This window comes from Puntigrus tetrazona, chromosome 13 (genome assembly GCF_018831695.1).
Source record: "Puntigrus tetrazona isolate hp1 chromosome 13, ASM1883169v1, whole genome shotgun sequence".
In the NCBI taxonomy this organism is placed as follows: domain Eukaryota; kingdom Metazoa; phylum Chordata; class Actinopteri; order Cypriniformes; family Cyprinidae; genus Puntigrus; species Puntigrus tetrazona.
In genome coordinates, this window is record NC_056711.1 from 23,734,175 (window position 1) to 23,754,281 (window position 20,107).

The following is a 20,107-nucleotide window of genomic DNA, read 5'->3' on the forward strand; positions in this document are numbered from 1 at the left end:
CTGCAGGGTCCATCAGCTTTAACTGACATAGCAGTCAAAACTATCTGACGTTCTTGGCTTTTATAGTCAGGAGAATTATGCAGTTTAAGTGAAACCCATCGAGAGCATTTCTAGGTCATATTTAACTCCAAATATAAAAGGGAAATAAAGAAAGAAATCGTAAGATTTCTTCACTTTAAAGGCAACTAAGCATATTTCCTCCTTATATCATTTTTAACCATCTCAGATTTCATGCACAATAATATAAATTGTGATTAAAAATGAAAAAAAAAACATTCAAGAACAAGGAGAATTCAAGGACATTGTGTTCATGTCACAATGCAAAAAAAAAAAAATGTCCTGGGAGAACTAGAAGTTTTGTTTTGGTTTAACATGTGACCCGACCATGTTTTTTATGACACTTGCCCCTTAAATATAATATGAAAGTGAACACTGACCCAGTGGTTGTGCTTCACTCGTTTTCCCAGCCCTGCTCTCAAGGGAACAAACCATACACCTGCAAGGTGAAACTTGCCTTTATATTCGATAGCAAAACCAGACATCCCCAGGGAGGCATCACTGCGGAAGGCCAGAAAAAGGCTGTTTCCACTGCTTTCGATGCGCTCAGGAACCTGGTTGCCCTGCAGACTGATGATCAGGGGTCCGTTAGAGTCCTCACCCTCATAGATATGGAGGAAGTCATAGCTGGGCTCCATGTTAAAACTGCACAACAAATGGAGAAAGATTTAGAGATTGCTATATATATTGATCCAGTTGTGAGGCATTATGCATAAGGACTCCCTGATGTAGTAAAATCATTGATTTTATATAAATGTGACAACACCCTTCCAGAAACAAACATGTTAAATGTCAGTCTTCTGCACTGAAAGGTTATGTGCAGGTGTCCCAACTAGGAAGCTTAAGATGCTTAAATAACAAGGCATGCTTAGACTTAACATTAAAATGTTTTAGTAAAACATAATGCAAATAAATATTGCTTTCTAATATTACATATTGATATATGTTAAAGCATTCAAAAAATCTAAAAAGCTATTTTTATTGTTTATTCTATAAATGTTTTTAATAAACAAGGATCTTTATTCACAAACATGTTTAACCCATGCATTCTTGCTTAACCAGCTTCATCAGAAAGCCCGCTACTTCCAGAAGTAAATCTTTCTTTCTAGTTGGTCTGTTTTGAAATTATAATGGAAGTCCATGAAGTCCTGATCATTTTGGCTGACTGAAACATAAGCAATCAGAGTCATAATCATTCTAAAGATTCAAGTATGCGAGTTGATGATTGTGATTATGGATTTGTGCGCAAGGGCTGAGATACATGACACTCATAATAAACTGCAGTGATTTGAATTCATAATATGTTTCCACATTGAGGCATTTCCACCCCTAAGTAAAAAAAAAAAAAAAAATCATTAGCTTCTTAGAAATTCTCTTTAAGGTTTTCATCTACTAAACATGCTCCATATGCAGTCTGGCTCCATTTTGAAGACTATATGAATTATAATATTAATATAGTACTGGATAAATTATAGTATTCTCTGAAATTAACTGCTCCACAATTAAAAAGTTATTTATTAAACTAAATATTGACTGTCAGTCTGGCAATTACATTGATAGGTCTAGAAATGTCACATATATACCTGGCACACTCCCTGTTCTCTGAGTGTTTGTTTATCGAAGGGGTTGCGAACTACACTATTATAACTATCTATTATTTGTTTAAAAAAGTATACTGAGGTGCACTGATATAATTAGTATTATTCTGTTTAAATCAAAATCTTTCATAATTTACAAGTAAAAGACAATTTTCCACCCTGAGTTTAACCCCTTATTTTAATAATCTGTTTAATATATATTTTATATATTTGGTATGTTTTTACTTGTACACCTTATGAGATTAACTATTTGATGAAAAGGATGATTATAGCATAACACCACCATTGCAGGTTGCAGTGCTGAACATCGTACAGTCATTTCTGTTGATTGTGTGAACACAATGATCTTTTCCTTAGCAAAATGAGCAAGTATACACACAACATACGAGGTGTCAGGCAGAAGACATCAAAGTTGCATAAAGAGGCATAAGACCACACAGCCTTTATGCAACACAATGATCTTTGCCATTGCAACTTGAAATCTGCACTCTCACAAGTGCTTTCATTATAAACAACACAATCAACACAATGCTAACAATTCAAATATGAGATTCAATGAGAAGTGTTGACAGCGGCATTGATTATAATGGGATTTTTGGAGAGAGTACAGAACTTGGAGAGAGTACAGCGCTGAACTGACTGACAGCTCCGGTGATTATGAATGGAGCGTTCTTCTTCAATTTCTGTATGACTAAGAATGAAAATGGTTACCTACGTTGTGGCATTACATTCTATGAAGAAAATGCAAAAAAATATAAAGAACCATTTTTCTAGCATTTGAAAGGTTCCATTTGATTTCAAGGTTCTTCATGGAACCATTGGTGCCGATAAAGAAACTGTCAATCTTACATCATCTATTCCTCTAAAATTTATAGAAACTGGAGATGTGGAAATGTGCTTGTGAATAGTGAACAACCCTGTAAGAGATGTTACACCCCACTCATGAGAGTGAGAGGCACTCAGCACTGTACGAGCATATTACCTTTTGAAGATTAAAGCGATGACAAAGTCAGGGTTGACTTTTATCCGCCAGTCACACTCCTTTCCTGGTGGGTAGGGTTGGGGATAGTTGGGTGATAGAATTACCCCAGCAGGCCCTGTCACATTGCCCCCGCAGGTAGCTGTCATAACAAGGAGAGTAAGGACGAGAGATTATTTAATGTGGTTCTTCAACACAGTAAAAATAAACAATGTTACAGAAGCCTGATTACAGAATGATTACTCTCAGCTCATTGGCAGTTAATATAGCAGGACAGCTACATCCCACAACATTAAATGAAAATAATCAATAAATTAAACTAAGATGAATTGTAAAGGAGATTAGGCAGGACTTTATTACTCAACCATCTAAAAGAATTGTAGATGTGAAGGGGATGTCTTGTTCAGAGAAACAACCATTGATATACTGACTACAATGGCCAAAAAAAAAAAAAAACAAAACAACAAAAACAAAATGTGCTTGATGTTTGGCACTGGGCAACAATGTTATAATAGAACCTGCCAATTTTTGCTGGCTTCAGTTCTGGAAGTAAGCATCTGAAACAATGTTTTAATAAAAATAGTCTAAGCCATGAACCAAATCAATGTTCTCTGAGATCACAAGATGAAAAATTTAGTGCGGAGCAAATACTGCTATAATTAATTAATTAATTAATTAATTTTTAAACGACAGAATAAACTCTGTAACCTATTGCAAAAAAAAAAAATCACTATAAAACTACTGACCATGTTTTTGCCCGTGTAAAATAAGATAGTAAAGTAATTTTCTTTTTTGTATTGTTTTCTTCAGTTTAACAAAGGTACAAATGTTTTTATCATCCTCTAACAACTCATTCAAGGGCTGACTTGAATGGCTTAAATATTATCATTAAAAATCTATTTTTCTACAAAGAAGATGAATGGGATTTGTGCTTCCTGAACCCGAGAGGACCTTGTAAATTTTCATGCCAACTGGCCAAACATGACATCAGATGAAGTCAATAGGGACACTGGACAAAAAATGCTATTCTTTAACATGCTTAGAAGGTGCAGACCATACTGTCTGACTGAAAAAAAAGAGAGAAAAGAAGCAGAACTATACTGGAGGTCTGAGAGAAGGACATGGCATAGTATAAAACTTTGTAATGCAGTGGATGAGACACCTCTACTTTTCCCTGTAAAGCTGAGCTAATGCATCTCTCTCTTAAATCTCTACTACAAGAACACCTGATACATGAATGCTATGTTTTAACAGTTTTATAATGAGATTAGATTTTGATATACATCACCTTACAAAAGTATTTAGTTCACTCAGGTTGGATTTAGGTCATCCATGGACAGATATTTTGACCATTATAACTGTTTAATTGTTCAATGAACAGTTCAAAAGTTCATGTCAAAACTGATGATGATATCAACTTTTATCAAATTTTGTGTGAAAAGGTTGTCTTTAAGTTTTGCTGCCTCTAGCGTTCAGTTCAACTGGAAACTCTAGCGATTTCTGTGTATAGGTATGTTTTTGAATTCTGAAGAAAAATATGTTGAGGCACATATTTCCAGTTAGCCTGGATAGTTCAACTCCATGCTTTAAAGGTGATGAGCAGTGCCTGGTTTACTCCAGATATGATGCTTGGAATAGAGGTTCATCAATCTAAAGAATTTTGTTTCTTGTAGTCTAATAGTCCTTTAGGAACTTCAAGTAGGTATTCACGTGTCATGTCCTGAGGAGAGCCCACTTAGCCGTAATATGGCTTTGTTTTTTGCCCTGATATAGATTAGATCCGTTATACCATAAATATACATGCTAGACCTTATATAGAGAGATGTGTGCTAAGGAGTAAAGGTGGAAAAAGTAATTTAAAGCATTTTAGCATGAGGCTGCAACAACAACAAAAAGTAACAGTATTTACATTAAAATCTAATGTGTGTCAGAGAAAAATGTATTATCATATAAAATATGTAAAAATGTCTATGTCAATATTTTTTTAACAAAAACAACACACACAAACAAACAGTGGTGTCATTTGCATTTATAAAGTATTGTTGCTTGATTGTTTGCATCTGTAATTAAATAAATGTATTTTACTGACAGCTGTAATTTATATTAATATTTCACCTTTAAAATGAAGTAATGCATTTAACAGCATATAATTGCTGATTTCCCTCTAAGTAGCTTTCCAGTAATCAAACTAAAAAGCACAGAGTCAAGTCGGATCTCACCGATGCAGGTGGGTGCATCCGGCTGCCAGAAAAATCGGCTGTTGAACTGAACGCAAGTGATTTCAGACACCCCTTGAATCTGGTACCCAGGGTCACACTGAAAGGAAATGGTGTCGCCAGGCTCTCTGCTGTCTCCGTAGCGTGTCCCATTTTGAGGGGTCCCTGGGTCGTTGCAGGTCGTGGCAACTGTAGCTGAAATAAAAAGATAAATTTTGAATCAGCTGTGGATCAGTGAGACATTAGAGAGAGAGCGGAAAATCACTTATTCATGAGAAAACGGACCTCTGCACTTGGCTAAATATGGCAAGTCGCACAGCAGCTCCCATACGTGATCGTGTTAAACTCAAGTTTATGGAGATTTTAATTTAATTTGTATTTCATAAATCATATCATATTACTGTCAAAAGTCAAATAAATAAAAACACTGTCAAACTGTCAAAAGTCTGTTCTCCTCACAAAAATATGCTCCATAACCACTTAAATGTACATAAAAAATATATAATGAGAACCAAGAGAAAAAGGCTTTGTTACAATAGTATACTGCATACTATTTACTGCATGTTGCACAGCATACACTATGCACTGCCTGCTATTTTATTGATCAGATTATAGATTATCTTGGAAAAAACTATTATTTTGTATTTTAATCTGTCCAGTTGAAAAATTAAAAGAAGAAGAAAAGGACCAAGAAAAATGCTGAAACAGCATTGCTAATAATTAGTAATAGAAAATCAAAGTCAATGCAGTGCATTGTAGGATGGAGTATTCCATATAGCATTGTAGGTTGTACTGCATGTCCAGTTGCCATGCATATTTAAAAGCTGCATACAGTATGCAGTGTGCATGCTGCAAAGATATACACCAAAAGCAATATGCTAGAATGGTGTTCCAAATGAGTCACAGAGAACCTGATACCTACTAGAGAACTGGATGGAGAAACCAGACTTGCTAATGAAGTAATCGCTGTCAAACTGAAGCGTGAGGATGTTGAAGGTACTGTGAGTGTCCTCGGGCAGAAGCGATCCACTCCACTCTTTCAGAAGAATGCCACTCTCTGCTGGTCCATCCCAAACCTTCAGAATGTCATGGTCTACTTCCGTGTCAAAGACTATGAAGTGGAGGCTGGGAAGTTCAAAAGAGTGAGAATATTCAATGTTGCTATTTTCTTTTAAAGAAAATCAAAAACATTGCATCTATAATAATAAGCACAACACATATGTAAATTAAAATATGATTAAGCTGCAGTAAACTTATGACTCTCTAGTTTAAAAAAAACTTGCAGAAGAACATTGCTTGCTTTCTTTTGACTATGCTCCTTCTATGTGGTTTGATTCACAGATATAGATTTTAACAGGGTGGTTGGAAAATTAAGTAACAATATTGTTTTTGTTTTAGGCGACTCCCAGAACTTTACCATTTTGAACGGTCTTCATCATCAATTTATTTTTCTCATTCATTATGACAAATAAGCATTCAGCTTCATGCTACCTACAACTGAATCCTTACTGCTTTATGTACGGATATGGCATAACAATCAATTTCTTGTGAAATGCATTTTGACAACTTTTACATTTAAATTATTATTGTAAATTTATAAAATTGTATTTGAATAACGAGGTAAGCCTCTTATTAATAACATTTTAAGAAACAAAATGCTGAATGTTACATAAACACAACCTTATAAAAACAAGCAATATTTGACCTCATTAACAGCTCGGTATCATCTTTGCAAATAATATAATGCTAAATGCATACAAAGCATATTTTCCTCAGCACTGAACTGATCAAACCAAAAGGCCTTCAGAATATATTTACTCCTATACTGAGCCACTGGGATTTATATTATTTACACTCAACAGGGCTGTAGTCTGACCTCCTCGAGTCGAGCAAAGCACTGCAGCTGGCATGTAAACACAGAACTGATCAACTTAAGTCACAACAATGACTGTCTCTGTGGGATGTGTGGGTGGACAACCACAAGTTCTGCTCTCCACAAACACAGCGTTATTCATTCAAATATCTCCACACCGCTCATAAGTGACATTTCATTCACCAGCAGGGTCCTTTTTGTCAGCAGTGGAATATTATTATATAGGTATGTAGGCATGATGACGACTTTCTTGCATAAAAATGCAATTATTGCAAATATTATTAACAAATAGTTGAATTAAACATTATTCATTAGTAAATTGTTTTGCACTCGTTTGTTACGCTACTCCTGGTGAAATGACCTGCCCAACTCAATTCGAGCAGCTGAATCCTTAGCCATCTTTAGGAATCTGCACCCCTTTACCTAAATTCATTACTTCAGATATATATGCCATTTAGAAACCTGCATTCTACAAGTAAACATCGCTTTATTGTGCCATCCCAAAGAGGCACAAAATCACTTTCACAGATTTTACATTAAATGTTCACTGCCCAACTCAATCCAAGGAGCTGAGCCCTTAGCCATCTTCAAGAATCTGTTAAAAAATTGACACCGTCAATCTCTTTTGTAATTCTATTCTTAAAAAAATAAACTTGCACTATATTCAACTTGATCCGTGTACTACGCTAAACTAACCGACACTCGTTATCGCTCTTTGGTTGATTTTGATCGCTTCTAATGTCTTCATTTGTAAGTCGCTTTGAATAAAAGCATGTGCTAAATGGCTAAATGCAAATGTTTAATATACGTAGTTTACATAATTGTATTTCACAAAAATCTGAAGCAAATGTTAAACATCAGTCTGTCCTCTCAGTGCAGTCTTTTGAAAAATGCGAACAACCATGTCATCATACTAATGCAACACCCTAGCAACTGTACGGAATTACGCAAATATGGATTTCACTTAATACGTCTCGAGCCTAGATGATGTTAAAAAAAAAACAGTTACTGTGCAAATGTATGCTATGGAGAGAAGTCACAGAGGGGTTTCTTTCACCTGGGAGCTGGGAGCGAGAGATGGAGTGGAGTTGTAGCGGAGTGATTACAGACGCTTTGAGAGCAGAGGGGAAATTGCTGTTGCTCCACTCAACTCACATACTCTGCTCACCAAAGTCAATTTTTACTGGAATTTGGTGCTTGGTGAGCATTCATTCTGGACCCTGCATGTATATAAATAGTTAAAACACCTGCAGCACGCAAATGACATGACTCAAGCCCAATGGTATGGATTACATCCCACTCTTACATCGCCTCCTTTTATCTGCTCTTATAAGCCATATTCTCCTTAAACGGATCAACCGAATTGGCTTACCTGAGTTTTGCTTCATTTTTGAAGGCTTAACTGGCTTATCGCTTTTTGTGTCTGTATTCTCTTTGCCCTTTCGCTAACCCTCCCCCTCTGTGTAACGGTAATGCACTTGTTGGAACAGATGCCAGTCAGTGGTAGGCCGCGCAACCGGGTGAAATGCAATCACCATGCTCCTTTATAGGTTGTATGGGAATTATATGGAAATTAAAGGAGGGGTGGCAAAAACATTAACGTAGTTTGCAAGCAGTGGTTTTTGTACCTGATGGTTTTGCCTGTGTCTGCCTCAATGGACCAGGTGCAGTGAAGGTTGTTGTCATAGGGGGCCGGGTAACCAGGAGACAGAATCCGTCCAGATGTGGCGCCGCTAATCTGTCCTCCGCACTCGGCTACACAGACAAGAATTTAGGTCTTTAACTAGATTCGCATTTCCAGAAGGAAATATCAGTACTTGCAAGCAAAAAAAAAACAAAAAAACAATAAATCAAGTTTTACAACAAATTACTACAAAATGAATTAATATGGCACAAATAATAATTCAGCATATAAATCTAAGAAGAGTGCAAATTTAAGATGACTTCATAGTTAAGGATTACATTTTTAATGCTAACCATGAAGCAGTGTGAGTAAAGAGGGACTTTCAGACTGTTTAGATTTTTAGCATTCAATTATAATCCAAATACAAAAATTTAAATTAAGCTACACTGAAGTAAAATTATAGCATACTATGGGTATTTTTAGCCATTATGTATATAATGTAGCTTGCAGAGAAAATGGGCTTATTATGTCGACCAATTTAAATAAGTGCATACAGCACAACGTCAGCTCAAGGCAATATTCTCCATTTTCCACACCATTCTCTCAAACTGCATCTTACCCAAGAAGGTTTAATTAAGGAATGAGTGCAGCATGGTAAAGACTGTAATGTGTATATCCTAAAATACTCTCTTTGTAAGTATACAGTGCTACGGACTAATCATTTACCTCATCCTAACCACAGTGAGAGAACATCTCTCCATTCCCCCATGCACTTTGTTTGCTTGTGGGTCTCACATGCAATAACTAAAGTTGAGTTTTGGAAAGGCATTCTCTTCATCAGAATTATAGCATGAAGACACTTTTGCATTCGGTTCAAGCCAAGTATAGCTCTGTTGTAGAAAATGTCCATACTCTCAGGAAGTCACAGAGTACAATACTATATACTTTTTTTTTCAAAATACATTATTTGAGATCATGAATTTGTAATATTTACATATAATATTTAATGCATTCATTGTGTTACTGTTCTGTGTAGTAGGCACTACTACTACTTTTCAACTATACTACTATCTTGAACTATTCTGATCTGATGACATGAGATCTTTCCATCACACAATAAATTCCTTGGTGATAACATGATATCTCAGATAATAATAGCTAGTTACTTGATGTACAGGTCCTCAATTGAAGTATGAAGGTATCCGTGCATCAAAGTAAGGGTACATAACATTTAAGGTCATATTTGGGCAGTTAGTGTACTCATTCTTTATTATTATTATTATTATTTTTTTTATATAATCATCTAGCTCTGCTCTACTAAATATGTCTGTAGATCTGCTTCTTTATTATCTGTTTTTTTTTTTTTTTACAAAAAAGCATATTGTAGTGCAGTTTGTAGAAGCATAAATATGTGCAGTGTTTACATAGAAGTAAAAAAAAACAAGAAAAAAACACATCAACTGCAATGTTTGTCTGAAGTCATCAGACTATCCAAATCTTACAAATCATCTATATAGACAATGTTGTCTCTTACTAGGTTCACCAGAAGGTGCAAGCAAAATCTGTCTGGTTAAGATAAAGCAAAATAAATCTGAGGGTCTACATACTCTACATACTGAAAAACTGAATGTAATATCAGCTTTGTGAAGCATGCTCAAACTTTATCACCTTTCTTCTGTGATGGTACATGCTCTTTGAGCATGGCAACATAAATTAATTTATGAATTGTTAATGGAATTCCCTTTGCTTAAGTCCCATTTGCTGATCTCTCTTGGATTAAAACCTGTTAGATGAGTTGGAAGGGGCAAAGAATGGTGCAACTGCTGAGCTTTATATTCAGCCCAATAATATATAAATCCAAACCAAATATATGGTAGGGTAAAAGAGAACTAAGGGCCCTTGGCCTAAAATGCTAACACTAGATCAAAAGAAACACAGTAAACACTGTAAAAAAAACTTTCCTGGTCCATTAGACTAAATCATTTTAAATCTAAATTTAATTTGTAACTGAATATATGTTTTTTTTCCCCCCATAACTCTTTTATTTTCATTTAAAAGTGATGAAGTCTAAATTTCCTTGCATTTGTCTCAGTATATATATTAGGTATTTAAGAATTGTTTTGATTCTCATCCTTTCCAGTACACTGATTTTTACTTATTTATTTATTTAGTTATTTTTCAACTGCTTTTCACTGAAGATTTAGAAGTGATGACAAGTGTTGACAACCAATTAAGAGGCTCTTTGACAGGTTTCGTGCGGGATAGGAACTCAAGCCCTTCCCTGACAAACATTTAATAGCAAAATAACCCTTCACTTGAAACATCAAATGTGAAAAGAACCATTCTCTTGCAAAGTACAGCAAGACCATCACTCAATATGAAACGGCTTTAGATGGGTACAGACTATGTTCAGGTCTAGGTTCAAAATAAAATCATTTCTGTAGATGTTGATGTTGTAAACTCACCAATACAAGATGGAAGTGCTTTGTCCCACACCCTACGGTCTCCGCTGAGGCACGTCAGCGTGCTGCTTCCATGCAGTGTGTATCCAGGATTGCAACTGTACAAAACGTATGTATCTGCAAAATGGCCATCGTCTTGGATTTTGTAGCCATAATTAGGCGTCCCTGGCTCCTCACATTTGACAAGGTCAAAACCTGTAGAGAGGCAGGATCAAGGTAAGCCAATTTGAACGGTAAAAAAGACATCTGGCCACCTGAAATCAACCCCCTGGCAGGCTGGATCAGCCTCTTGCTTAATAATGACATAAAGGTGGTGCAATAAAAGGTACACCTGCTCACAACAATTACCTATGCAGCCCCCAGGAGCCCACCTCAAATTAATACCAGCACAGCATATGCTCAACTCAAAGCTCACCCTTTCAAACACACTGCTGATTATCGCATATCGCAAACATTTCAAGCTAAAGCCTTTTTTTTAAAAAAAAAGTGTCATCTGAAAACAATAAACCTGCAGAGCTGCTTTTAATACATTTAGTATTCTTCTTTTGGCTGGGAAGATGGTGGTAGTCTTAACGAGGAAATAATGAGGAGTGGATAATGAGGATATTATCAGGCTGTCTCTGACCAGCAATTAAAACCGTAATATCCTGCACATGCTGCGTCTTTACTGTCTTTGTTTCCACTCGTTCTTTCTTGTAATTAGAATAGTAGTATTTGATTTTTACGCATTCGCTGTCAGATTGTGTGTGTGAGTGTATAATTAAATAATAAAAAGGTTTGTTTGAGAAAGTAGGTCCTTTAATAATTAGCAAAAACAGAAAGCAAAATGGCTACTGTATTTAGTGCATGCTGGATGTGAAATACTATTATTTTGTCAAAACTGTCAGCAGTCAGGCATCAAATTACTGTCTCACAGTGGTGACAATTCAATCAATTGAATTCTGAAACCACCATTCATTTTTAATCAAAGTGAATGCTAGATTTGTCAGTGTTTACAGTAAATATGATCTTTTTTTTAGTATCGTTATCAGTAGACAGTGTCAGTATGTTGATTGTGACTTTATATTGAGTGACAGGCAAGGAAAACAAGTTTGGAGGAAAAATTAAAGCAGGAAGAGATCTCACCCAAACACAGGGGAATACCATTAGACATGTTTATAAGATTCATTCAAAAGAGTCTTTGTGTATTTGTGCACTTCACTGAGCTGTTTCTAAAGAATTAGTGTGTGATTAAGGAATGGAGCCTTTATTGGCTTGTTTCCTTTAACTTACTACTGTACGACAGCTTGAATCCTTTGCTGGTACCGGTACCATTGCTGTTAAACTCCATCCAGAGATGATTGGACGTGCTGTTGAGGATGACATCAGACATGTCGTTTTTTGTAAAATTGCCCAAGAGTCTTGATGAACTATCTTGACCATCATAAACCTATGAAAACCAAAGACCAAAAGAAGCAAGAAAGTTTACTTTTTTGTCAGCAGTCAGTCACAGAATTGTTTGTTCTGAAAATATACCTTGTGTTCAAAAAAATACTAAATCTGTGTTTTCTTAAAATATTGCCTTTTGGGTTCTGAATTATGTAATTGCTTCATGGAATTGCATATATTTTGAAACAATAACCTCTGCAAAGAGAGGGTGGAAAACACTGCGGCATAGGGAAAAATATTAAAGGTCATAAATCAATGTCAAGCAGCAGTTTTCCACTTTTCTGTGACGGAGGACACTGTTTCAAGCTTTAATGGAAAATATCGTGTGATTCCAGATTGAATGTGCAGAATATGCTACTGGTCTAAGGACAGACTGTTTCCGCTGTTTGTCTACAATGGTGCAAACTGATAGAACAGCCTCAAAAATCAGTTGAAATCAATTAAAACGGCTAATCAATAACATTATTAAATGAGGGAGTAGCAGTTTCCTGACAAATCTTGCAACACTGCCACATTTACAAGTCTAAGACCTAATTTGCTGACAGGTAAATATTCCTTAATGATGACAGGCAATATTTTGATGATTCATTGTAAAAGAATCACTATAAGTGTGACAAAATTTATGTGTTTGGAATTGCACCTCGTTCTTATCCTTTCATTTGTGACTTAATTAGTGGCCTTATTGGTCTTAGGGGACAATCTTTCTGCTGTGATGGTACATGTGCCTTGAGCACTGTAACGTAAATTAATCTATGAATAGTTAATGGTGTCTCCAAGTCCCATTTGCTGGTCTCTCATGGATTACAAACTGTTACATGTTAACAGTATTGCAGACGTGTTGCAATCGCCAAACTTCATCAAAGTTCTTGAAACTCTATCTAGTGTTCGCAAAATCACAACTGACCACATTCACACAGAATTCAACTGATCTGGCCTTTCTGAACTAGACATTTGTAGAATTTAAATTATTATTATTATTATATTTTTATTTAAAAATTTGAAAATTGACTTTAAAGCTGTCTAAATAAAATCCTTGACTTTAATATATTTATGGAAGGAAATGTACTAAATATCTTCACTAATATGATTTTTGTTTACATTTAAACAAAAATCAATCATTTCGACAATGCATTTTTAGCTATTGCTACCAATATACCTGTGCCACTTTTTAACCAAATAAAAAATAATGTACCATGATATAAAATTACTCATGTTGGTCATTCCTACCTTGAGGAAATCTCCCTCGTGAAGCAGGAAGGTGGTGGCTGTGATTTGAATCCCCTTGCCTCTGTCAGTCTCAATGTGGTAGATGCATTCATGGTTGTTGTCATAATTTGCTGGGTAATTGGGAGACAGCAGGACACCCTGACTGCCCACAGAAGTGGCTCCACACTCAGCTAAGCAAACCCGGGAGGAATGGATGGGAAAGATAGGCATACAAAAAATGGTGAGAAACCAAATGTTTACATACTGAGGGCAGAAAGTGCAAACTTATCAAAGCTGCACATGGCTGTGAAAAACTAGGGGTTGGTAACAAATAAGTTGGGTTCCCTTGAAGCCTGTAGTGCCCTGACAGCTGCTACTCCATTTCCTACTGACAGGCCAATTTTAGGCCAAGGTTTTGTACCGTCTGGAATTTGAGTCTTTGTCATTTTGATGAATCACTGCAAGGACAACTTCAGAGGAATACTAATTAATAGAGGCCTATGCATTAGCTAGTTGCTGGTCACGAAAGCTCACTGCTGTGTAAGGATCAGATGTCCTTCTATTTAATATTCTGCACCAGCGTCACTCTAAGTATATAAGCAGATGTTACTTCAAGACCTTGAGCTCAGAAACTTAAGGTAAAACTCTACAACAATGTCCTCCTGTTATCCAGCCTTTTTTAAAAGGTATCAGTTCCTCAGAGACAAACTGCTGAGAGAAATTAAGTTGTTTTAGGTTTTTATTTATTTACTTATTTATTTTGTGCCAGAGGATACTAGTCATTAATTAGTTCTGTCTTACACAAACCAAAATTAAAAGAGACCACCATTTTAAATGTGATCAGGAATATAAAAAAATGCAGTTCACACATTTCCTTTTGCATTTTATTAATATTTAATCTATCTGCACATCCATACATACCGTACACATAGTACATACATACAGTATATGCAATGACTGCAATGTTAATGCAATAAATCAATCAGTTATACTAATATCAGTAATCAGTAATACTTTTTTTAAACTATTTAAATCAAATATCTCACCCATTTTAGTTATCTAGCACCCTTATTGATTGGAAAACTCTTGTCCGGAGGCTTTCAAGAACTAAAGATAATTTCACTGAATGAGAATTTCCCCGTCAACCCTTTATCAATTTTATGTAGCTAATATAATCCAAACCTCTTGAGTCTAATGTTTGTTGTGCTCACCAGACCAATTAAAGACACACTCACACGCTCTTATTAAACCGCAGCGATTAACCACCATTAAAACCCCGTCCAACAGGAGGACTGCACAATTACAACTAATTATTTTGTCAGCTCTTTTAATGCTGTCCACAAATATCCATGACCTTAACCACTTAACCACCACAACAGAAAAAATTGCAATCTGCAATCTGATCAATTTTAATTAATCTATCATGGCAGGGTACATATCTGAACGTCTTTTTTTTGGCCAAGAATGTGAACATTTACTGAGTAAAGTTCCACAATAAATAAAACATTAATAAGATGGGAGAACAGTCAGAGCATTTAATAATAAATTTGAGGCTTTGCAAAATGGACCCAATACAGGGAGAAAAGAATAGACCAGATTTCTAATAATATGCATTGGCTAAAATTTCACCCTGGTTCTCCCTTCCTTTTATGAAGGGACATTTTATGGTCAAATTAGCCTGAGCTTTATTAAAATGCCAACAGACTCTTAAAAAATGACTGATTTAATTCACTCTGAATTGATAGCCCAATAGTAGTAGTAATGGTAAAAATCTGCATTTACATACATATTTAAGAGAACAAATGTAAAAAAAAAAGTATGAACAAGATATTTATTAAGTCATAAGTATTTTATGTAGACTCTTTCTATATTTAAAAATTCTGTTAGCAATGAAAACTGTAATAAATGTTTGGTTTCACGTAACAGTTCTTGTTCCTTTACATTGTATTTCTTAATAAGAACAAGAATGCAGAATATACCCACAAAACATACACAGAATACACAAAGAAAACTGCTCTAAGTATGTGTTTTTAATGACATTTTAAATTTCACTAACTGAAGTGAGTAAATGCAACACAAAAGCTCAGGACTAATGTGTGATTATTTCTGAATTCCCAACCGTTATATTGATTTATCAATTTCACCCTGCCTGGTTGGAAACTAAACAATGGTCAAAATTTAAATCCAAGAAAACAAAAGGAATCATCATTTACTTATCTTCATGTCATTGTCAACCCTTAAGAGTTTCATCTTTAGTATTCTGTCATAATTTATATGCACAAAAGTCTGTAAATTGTAAGTGTCAAAAAAACATCATAGATGTAATCCATATAAATTATACAATCACACTTCTCGCAATTAGTGAACCATTATCTATTACTTTTAAATCAATAAACTATTAAGTTGCTTCTTTTTAAAAGTCAGTAAGATTAACATTTAAGTATTGGGTAGGATTAGGACTGCAGACTATGGTCATCATGCAGAATATACTAATAAACAGCCGATATGTTATTAATAGGCATGCTAATGTGCAACTAGCATAGTGAGAATAGTGAATAGTAAGAGATTGATCCTTATACTAAAGTGTTAACAATTATACAAAGCAATCATATCTTTTTAGATGACTTCATATGGATACCTTTAATGGCAAAATGTATAAAAAAGATTGGTAATACCTTATTTCTCTTAACTAGTTGCTTATTAGTATGCATATTACTAGAATATTAGCCATTTATCAGTAGTAATTAATTTCATATTCATGACCTATTCTACATGACCTTATTCTACATCCCTAATCCAATGCCTAAATTTAACAACCACCAATATTAATATACAGCAAATTGGGAATTTATTAAGGAAAAAAGTCGTACTTAATAGTGAATAAATAAGTGAATAAATATTCCCTATTCTAAAGTGTTACCAAATGATCTAAGATTTTATGAATATAGAACAACATGAAGGTGAGTAAATGTCAAAATATTTATTTTTGGGGTGAACTATCCCTTTAATAAAAACACTGATGACTGAGAAAAGTAAATCACGTCCACTTACCCACACATCTGGGCAGAGCTGCACTCCACACTCTCCGGCCTCCACCTAAACAAGTGATCTTACTCTCGCCTTCCAGACGGTAGCCCGCAAAGCAGGAAAAGACCAGAGAGTCGCCGACCCCAAACTGGAAGCCCACCCTCCTGCTGTACGCGGGTACTCCCGGATCTTCGCACGGCTCCAAGCTGTACTCTATGGTACAGGGTCATAATAACTCTTAAACCTCCAGACTGCTTAGCCAAGCACCATGACAACCCTGCCTTCAAGCACACTATAATGAACAAAGTAAGAGATGCCCTCACCAGAGAAAGTGATATTGAATCCCTCATACGACATGGAGAAGTCTGAGACGAAGCGTAGTTGGACACTGAAGTTGCCGAACAGGCCTGCTTTGATGGAGGGTGGCAGGACAGAGCCTGTGAGCCTGGCCACGGGCTCGGTGAAGCTGCCGTCCTCTGTAATGAGCAGGTAATCATGGGAGTCCTCCAGGTGGAACGTGTGGAAGAGAAGCTGCACTCCTGGGGAGTTTTAGATGAGATTAGGGCCGTCAGTCACAAGCAAAATCTCCGTTTCAACCTCACAACCCACTGAGAAGCCTTCAGAGGGAATGTAACACTGATCGAAACAGAATCGCATTTGCCCGACATGGTGCCGAGTAATAAAATGTAGAGAAATGTGAAAGGTATCTTAAATTTGTTATCAAGGGTAATTTCAAAGGGCACAGAAAGGAACCTCATGAGTAAAATCGATGTGCCTCAAACTGTTATCAGTTTCGATAGTTTGTGCGGTTCTCGTGGCTGTAACCTGTTCTTTTGTCGTACCTTTCCCATGAGACACTTCTACCGTCCAAGTGCAGTTCAGAGAGTTTGGGTAGAAATCTGGAAAACCAGGGGAAAGAACCGTTCCGGTTTTTCCATAGATATAGCCCCCACACAAAGCTGGAAAAGCAATAACAGAAAGAACTTATGTTTAAATGGCCTACTTTCCCTGAAAAAAAAAATCTAGCCTTGAAGTGCATCCCCCATCAATAATTCTTTTGGTTGAAGCTTAACTAGATTTTGTAAAGATAATGTGAGGGTGGTGCCAAGGCGTTGCTATGCAGTTAACTTCTTCATCGGTTTGAATGGTGCTGCAAACTGTTAATTTGCTCCAATAATATAGTCAGTGGTTCAAATATAAGCCCAGGTCATGTTGTCACACACTTGACAAACAATATCTGGAATATGTAAAATGATAATTATTTATGTAAAAACTATAAAAAAATCTTGCAAACCTTCCTCTCTTTGTAGCGAAACTACAAAATGATGGATTCAAAACATGCAAAGCAGAGGAGTTTAATGATAGTCTAACTAATAAGAGGTTGACATCGGATACAGCACAACTACTTATAAAAAGATCAAAAGAAGATATAAGAACTGAGACAATTTTCTGACTGGAGAACGTCTGTCAGTGGAGACAGTCAAAAAAAGGCTTGTTTTTTCTTTCTCGAAGTACCAGAGCTGTAAGACAGACATCATAACAGAATACTGAATGTGTCCTTGAGTCATGCTCATCGTCCTGCTTTTATCAAAATAAATCATACAGTACAGGTTATGACAGAACACACATTTTTGAGCTTCAGCATTCTGTCCTTAAATGGCCCACTAAATCTCTTTATTAAAAGACAATTCTGGCTGATTAAATCTGAAGTCAGTCTATTCCAAAATTAGCCAATTTTACATAAAGGAAACTAACCAAACCAAGCTGATTGTTGGTTGGAAAAGCAGCTTTAGTTGGTCAAAGGTTATAAAACCTAGTAAATATTCATGATGTTAAGTTAAAATAATACTAATCCCCATACATACTTTTTTTCAGAATCTTCACTACTAGGAAATGCATCATTCCTATTCAAAATCATGTTCACAAATTTGCAGGAAATATTTGTTTGGTGAGAAAATGCAAATCGTAGTGCCTAAATTCCTATCAGTCACGGTATAATCACTCCAATGCAGTGTCTGATAGGTTTATTGCTATTTGACTCTAGTATAGGTTGTTTATGGTTGCCAAACAAAGCAGCAACATGCAGCTCCATGCATGGATTTCATAAAACTTGTGGAATCTGGCATCCAAGACATTAGCAGCAAATTACTAGTTACTAGTTACTAGTTAAGTTGTGAGGGCCATGAATTTGTTGGTCGAGCACATTGCACAGATGCTCACCTGGACTGAAATCTAGAAAATTTGGAGGCCAAGATGACATCTTGATCAATTGGCCATGCTTCTCAAACTATTACTGAACATTTTTTGCAGTGTGGCAGGAGGGTGCATTTATACTGTTTAAAGAGGTTACTGCTATCACATGTTCCCACACAACCATAAAAGAGTGTGCATGGTCTGCAACAATCTCTGGTGGTGCGTGTCAAAGAACAGAAATTCCAAGATCTACAGTTTCTAAACAGATCATAACACTGTCTCTACTGGCCTACTCTCTTCGCATAGTGCATCATGCCGCCATGTCTTCCTCAGGTAAACAACACACACATACTCGGGCCATGCACCTGGTCTAAAAGAAAACATGATTCATCAGACAGGTCTGATGCTCACATGCCTATTGTATAGACCTTCGCAGTGAACAGGTTTATCGTGGGTTCTCTGACCATTCTGTTCCAGCAACCTGCACTGTGTGATCTGACTATTTTCTGCAGTGGCCAGCATTAAGGTTTTTTTTTTTGTTTGTTTGTTTTTTTTTTTTTACAATTTGAGCTACAATAGCTATTCTGTTTGATCAAACCACAAAAAATAGTCTTTGCTTCTCATGTGCATCACCAGCCTTGTGGGCCCAACGCCCCTGAAGCTGGTTCCCTGCATACAGGGATGCAGTGGTTAGTTTTATTTTATAAAAAAAAAGATTTTTACAGATGCTCTAACCCAGTTATTTACCCAGTCTACCAACTTTCTGCCTAATACCACTTCAAAGGTGCCACTGTAACAATATAATCAATGCTATTCAGTTTTTCATCGTCTGTCCGTGATTAGAATGTTGTGGCTGATCAGTATACTGATTTACCAGCATGTTAAAATGGCTGACAATGTGGCTTGACAAATCAGAATTTTAAGTCTGAACTCTCCGTTTAATAATAATAATCAGCCTGACGGGTAGGAAATGTGTAATCTTTTATGAACATGTTTTTACATTCCCGCAAACAAATGGGGAGTATCTGTCCTGTCTGTAATGAAGGTCAGGCTCTGGTGAGAGCCCATCATGCTGAATCAAAGTCTGTTAGAGCCAACACACAGAGCTGATAAGATGCAAGCATAAGAGAACATTGGGAATTCTGGAATAGACAGGCAACAGTCTGATTGCTCTTACTGGAAAACACTTTGTTTACTTCAATCCCTGTAATCGGAAAACAAATAAGATAAACAGCTTTATAGAGCACTCTCCTGTAGGTATCTGGTTAAGGACTTCCATTATTTGTTCCAGCTTCCCTGTTCTTTCTCCTCCCCATTTAAGGTTATCTACGAAGCAGCGCATGCCAGTCACCTCTCCTCTAATCAAAAATGTATGAACTCAAATCTCAGAGGAGTGTTAAGAGGGCTTACCCTTACCCCTCTGATAAAATTGTAATGCGGCCTA

General features: G+C 36.2%; 1 protein-coding gene across 1 annotated transcript in view; it reads right to left on the reverse strand.

The window, feature by feature from the left end:
* Positions 1 to 20,107, reverse strand: part of csmd1a (CUB and Sushi multiple domains 1a) — a 361,878-nt gene that overhangs the window by 100,459 nt on the left and 241,312 nt on the right. The window contains 11 exon segments of the mRNA XM_043255964.1: positions 515 to 702; positions 2,638 to 2,776; positions 4,854 to 5,045; positions 5,773 to 5,975; positions 8,352 to 8,478; positions 10,813 to 11,004; positions 12,082 to 12,238; positions 13,465 to 13,634; positions 16,495 to 16,683; positions 16,794 to 17,009; positions 17,313 to 17,429. Of these exon segments, the coding sequence (XP_043111899.1) occupies positions 515 to 702; positions 2,638 to 2,776; positions 4,854 to 5,045; positions 5,773 to 5,975; positions 8,352 to 8,478; positions 10,813 to 11,004; positions 12,082 to 12,238; positions 13,465 to 13,634; positions 16,495 to 16,683; positions 16,794 to 17,009; positions 17,313 to 17,429 (1,890 nt within the window).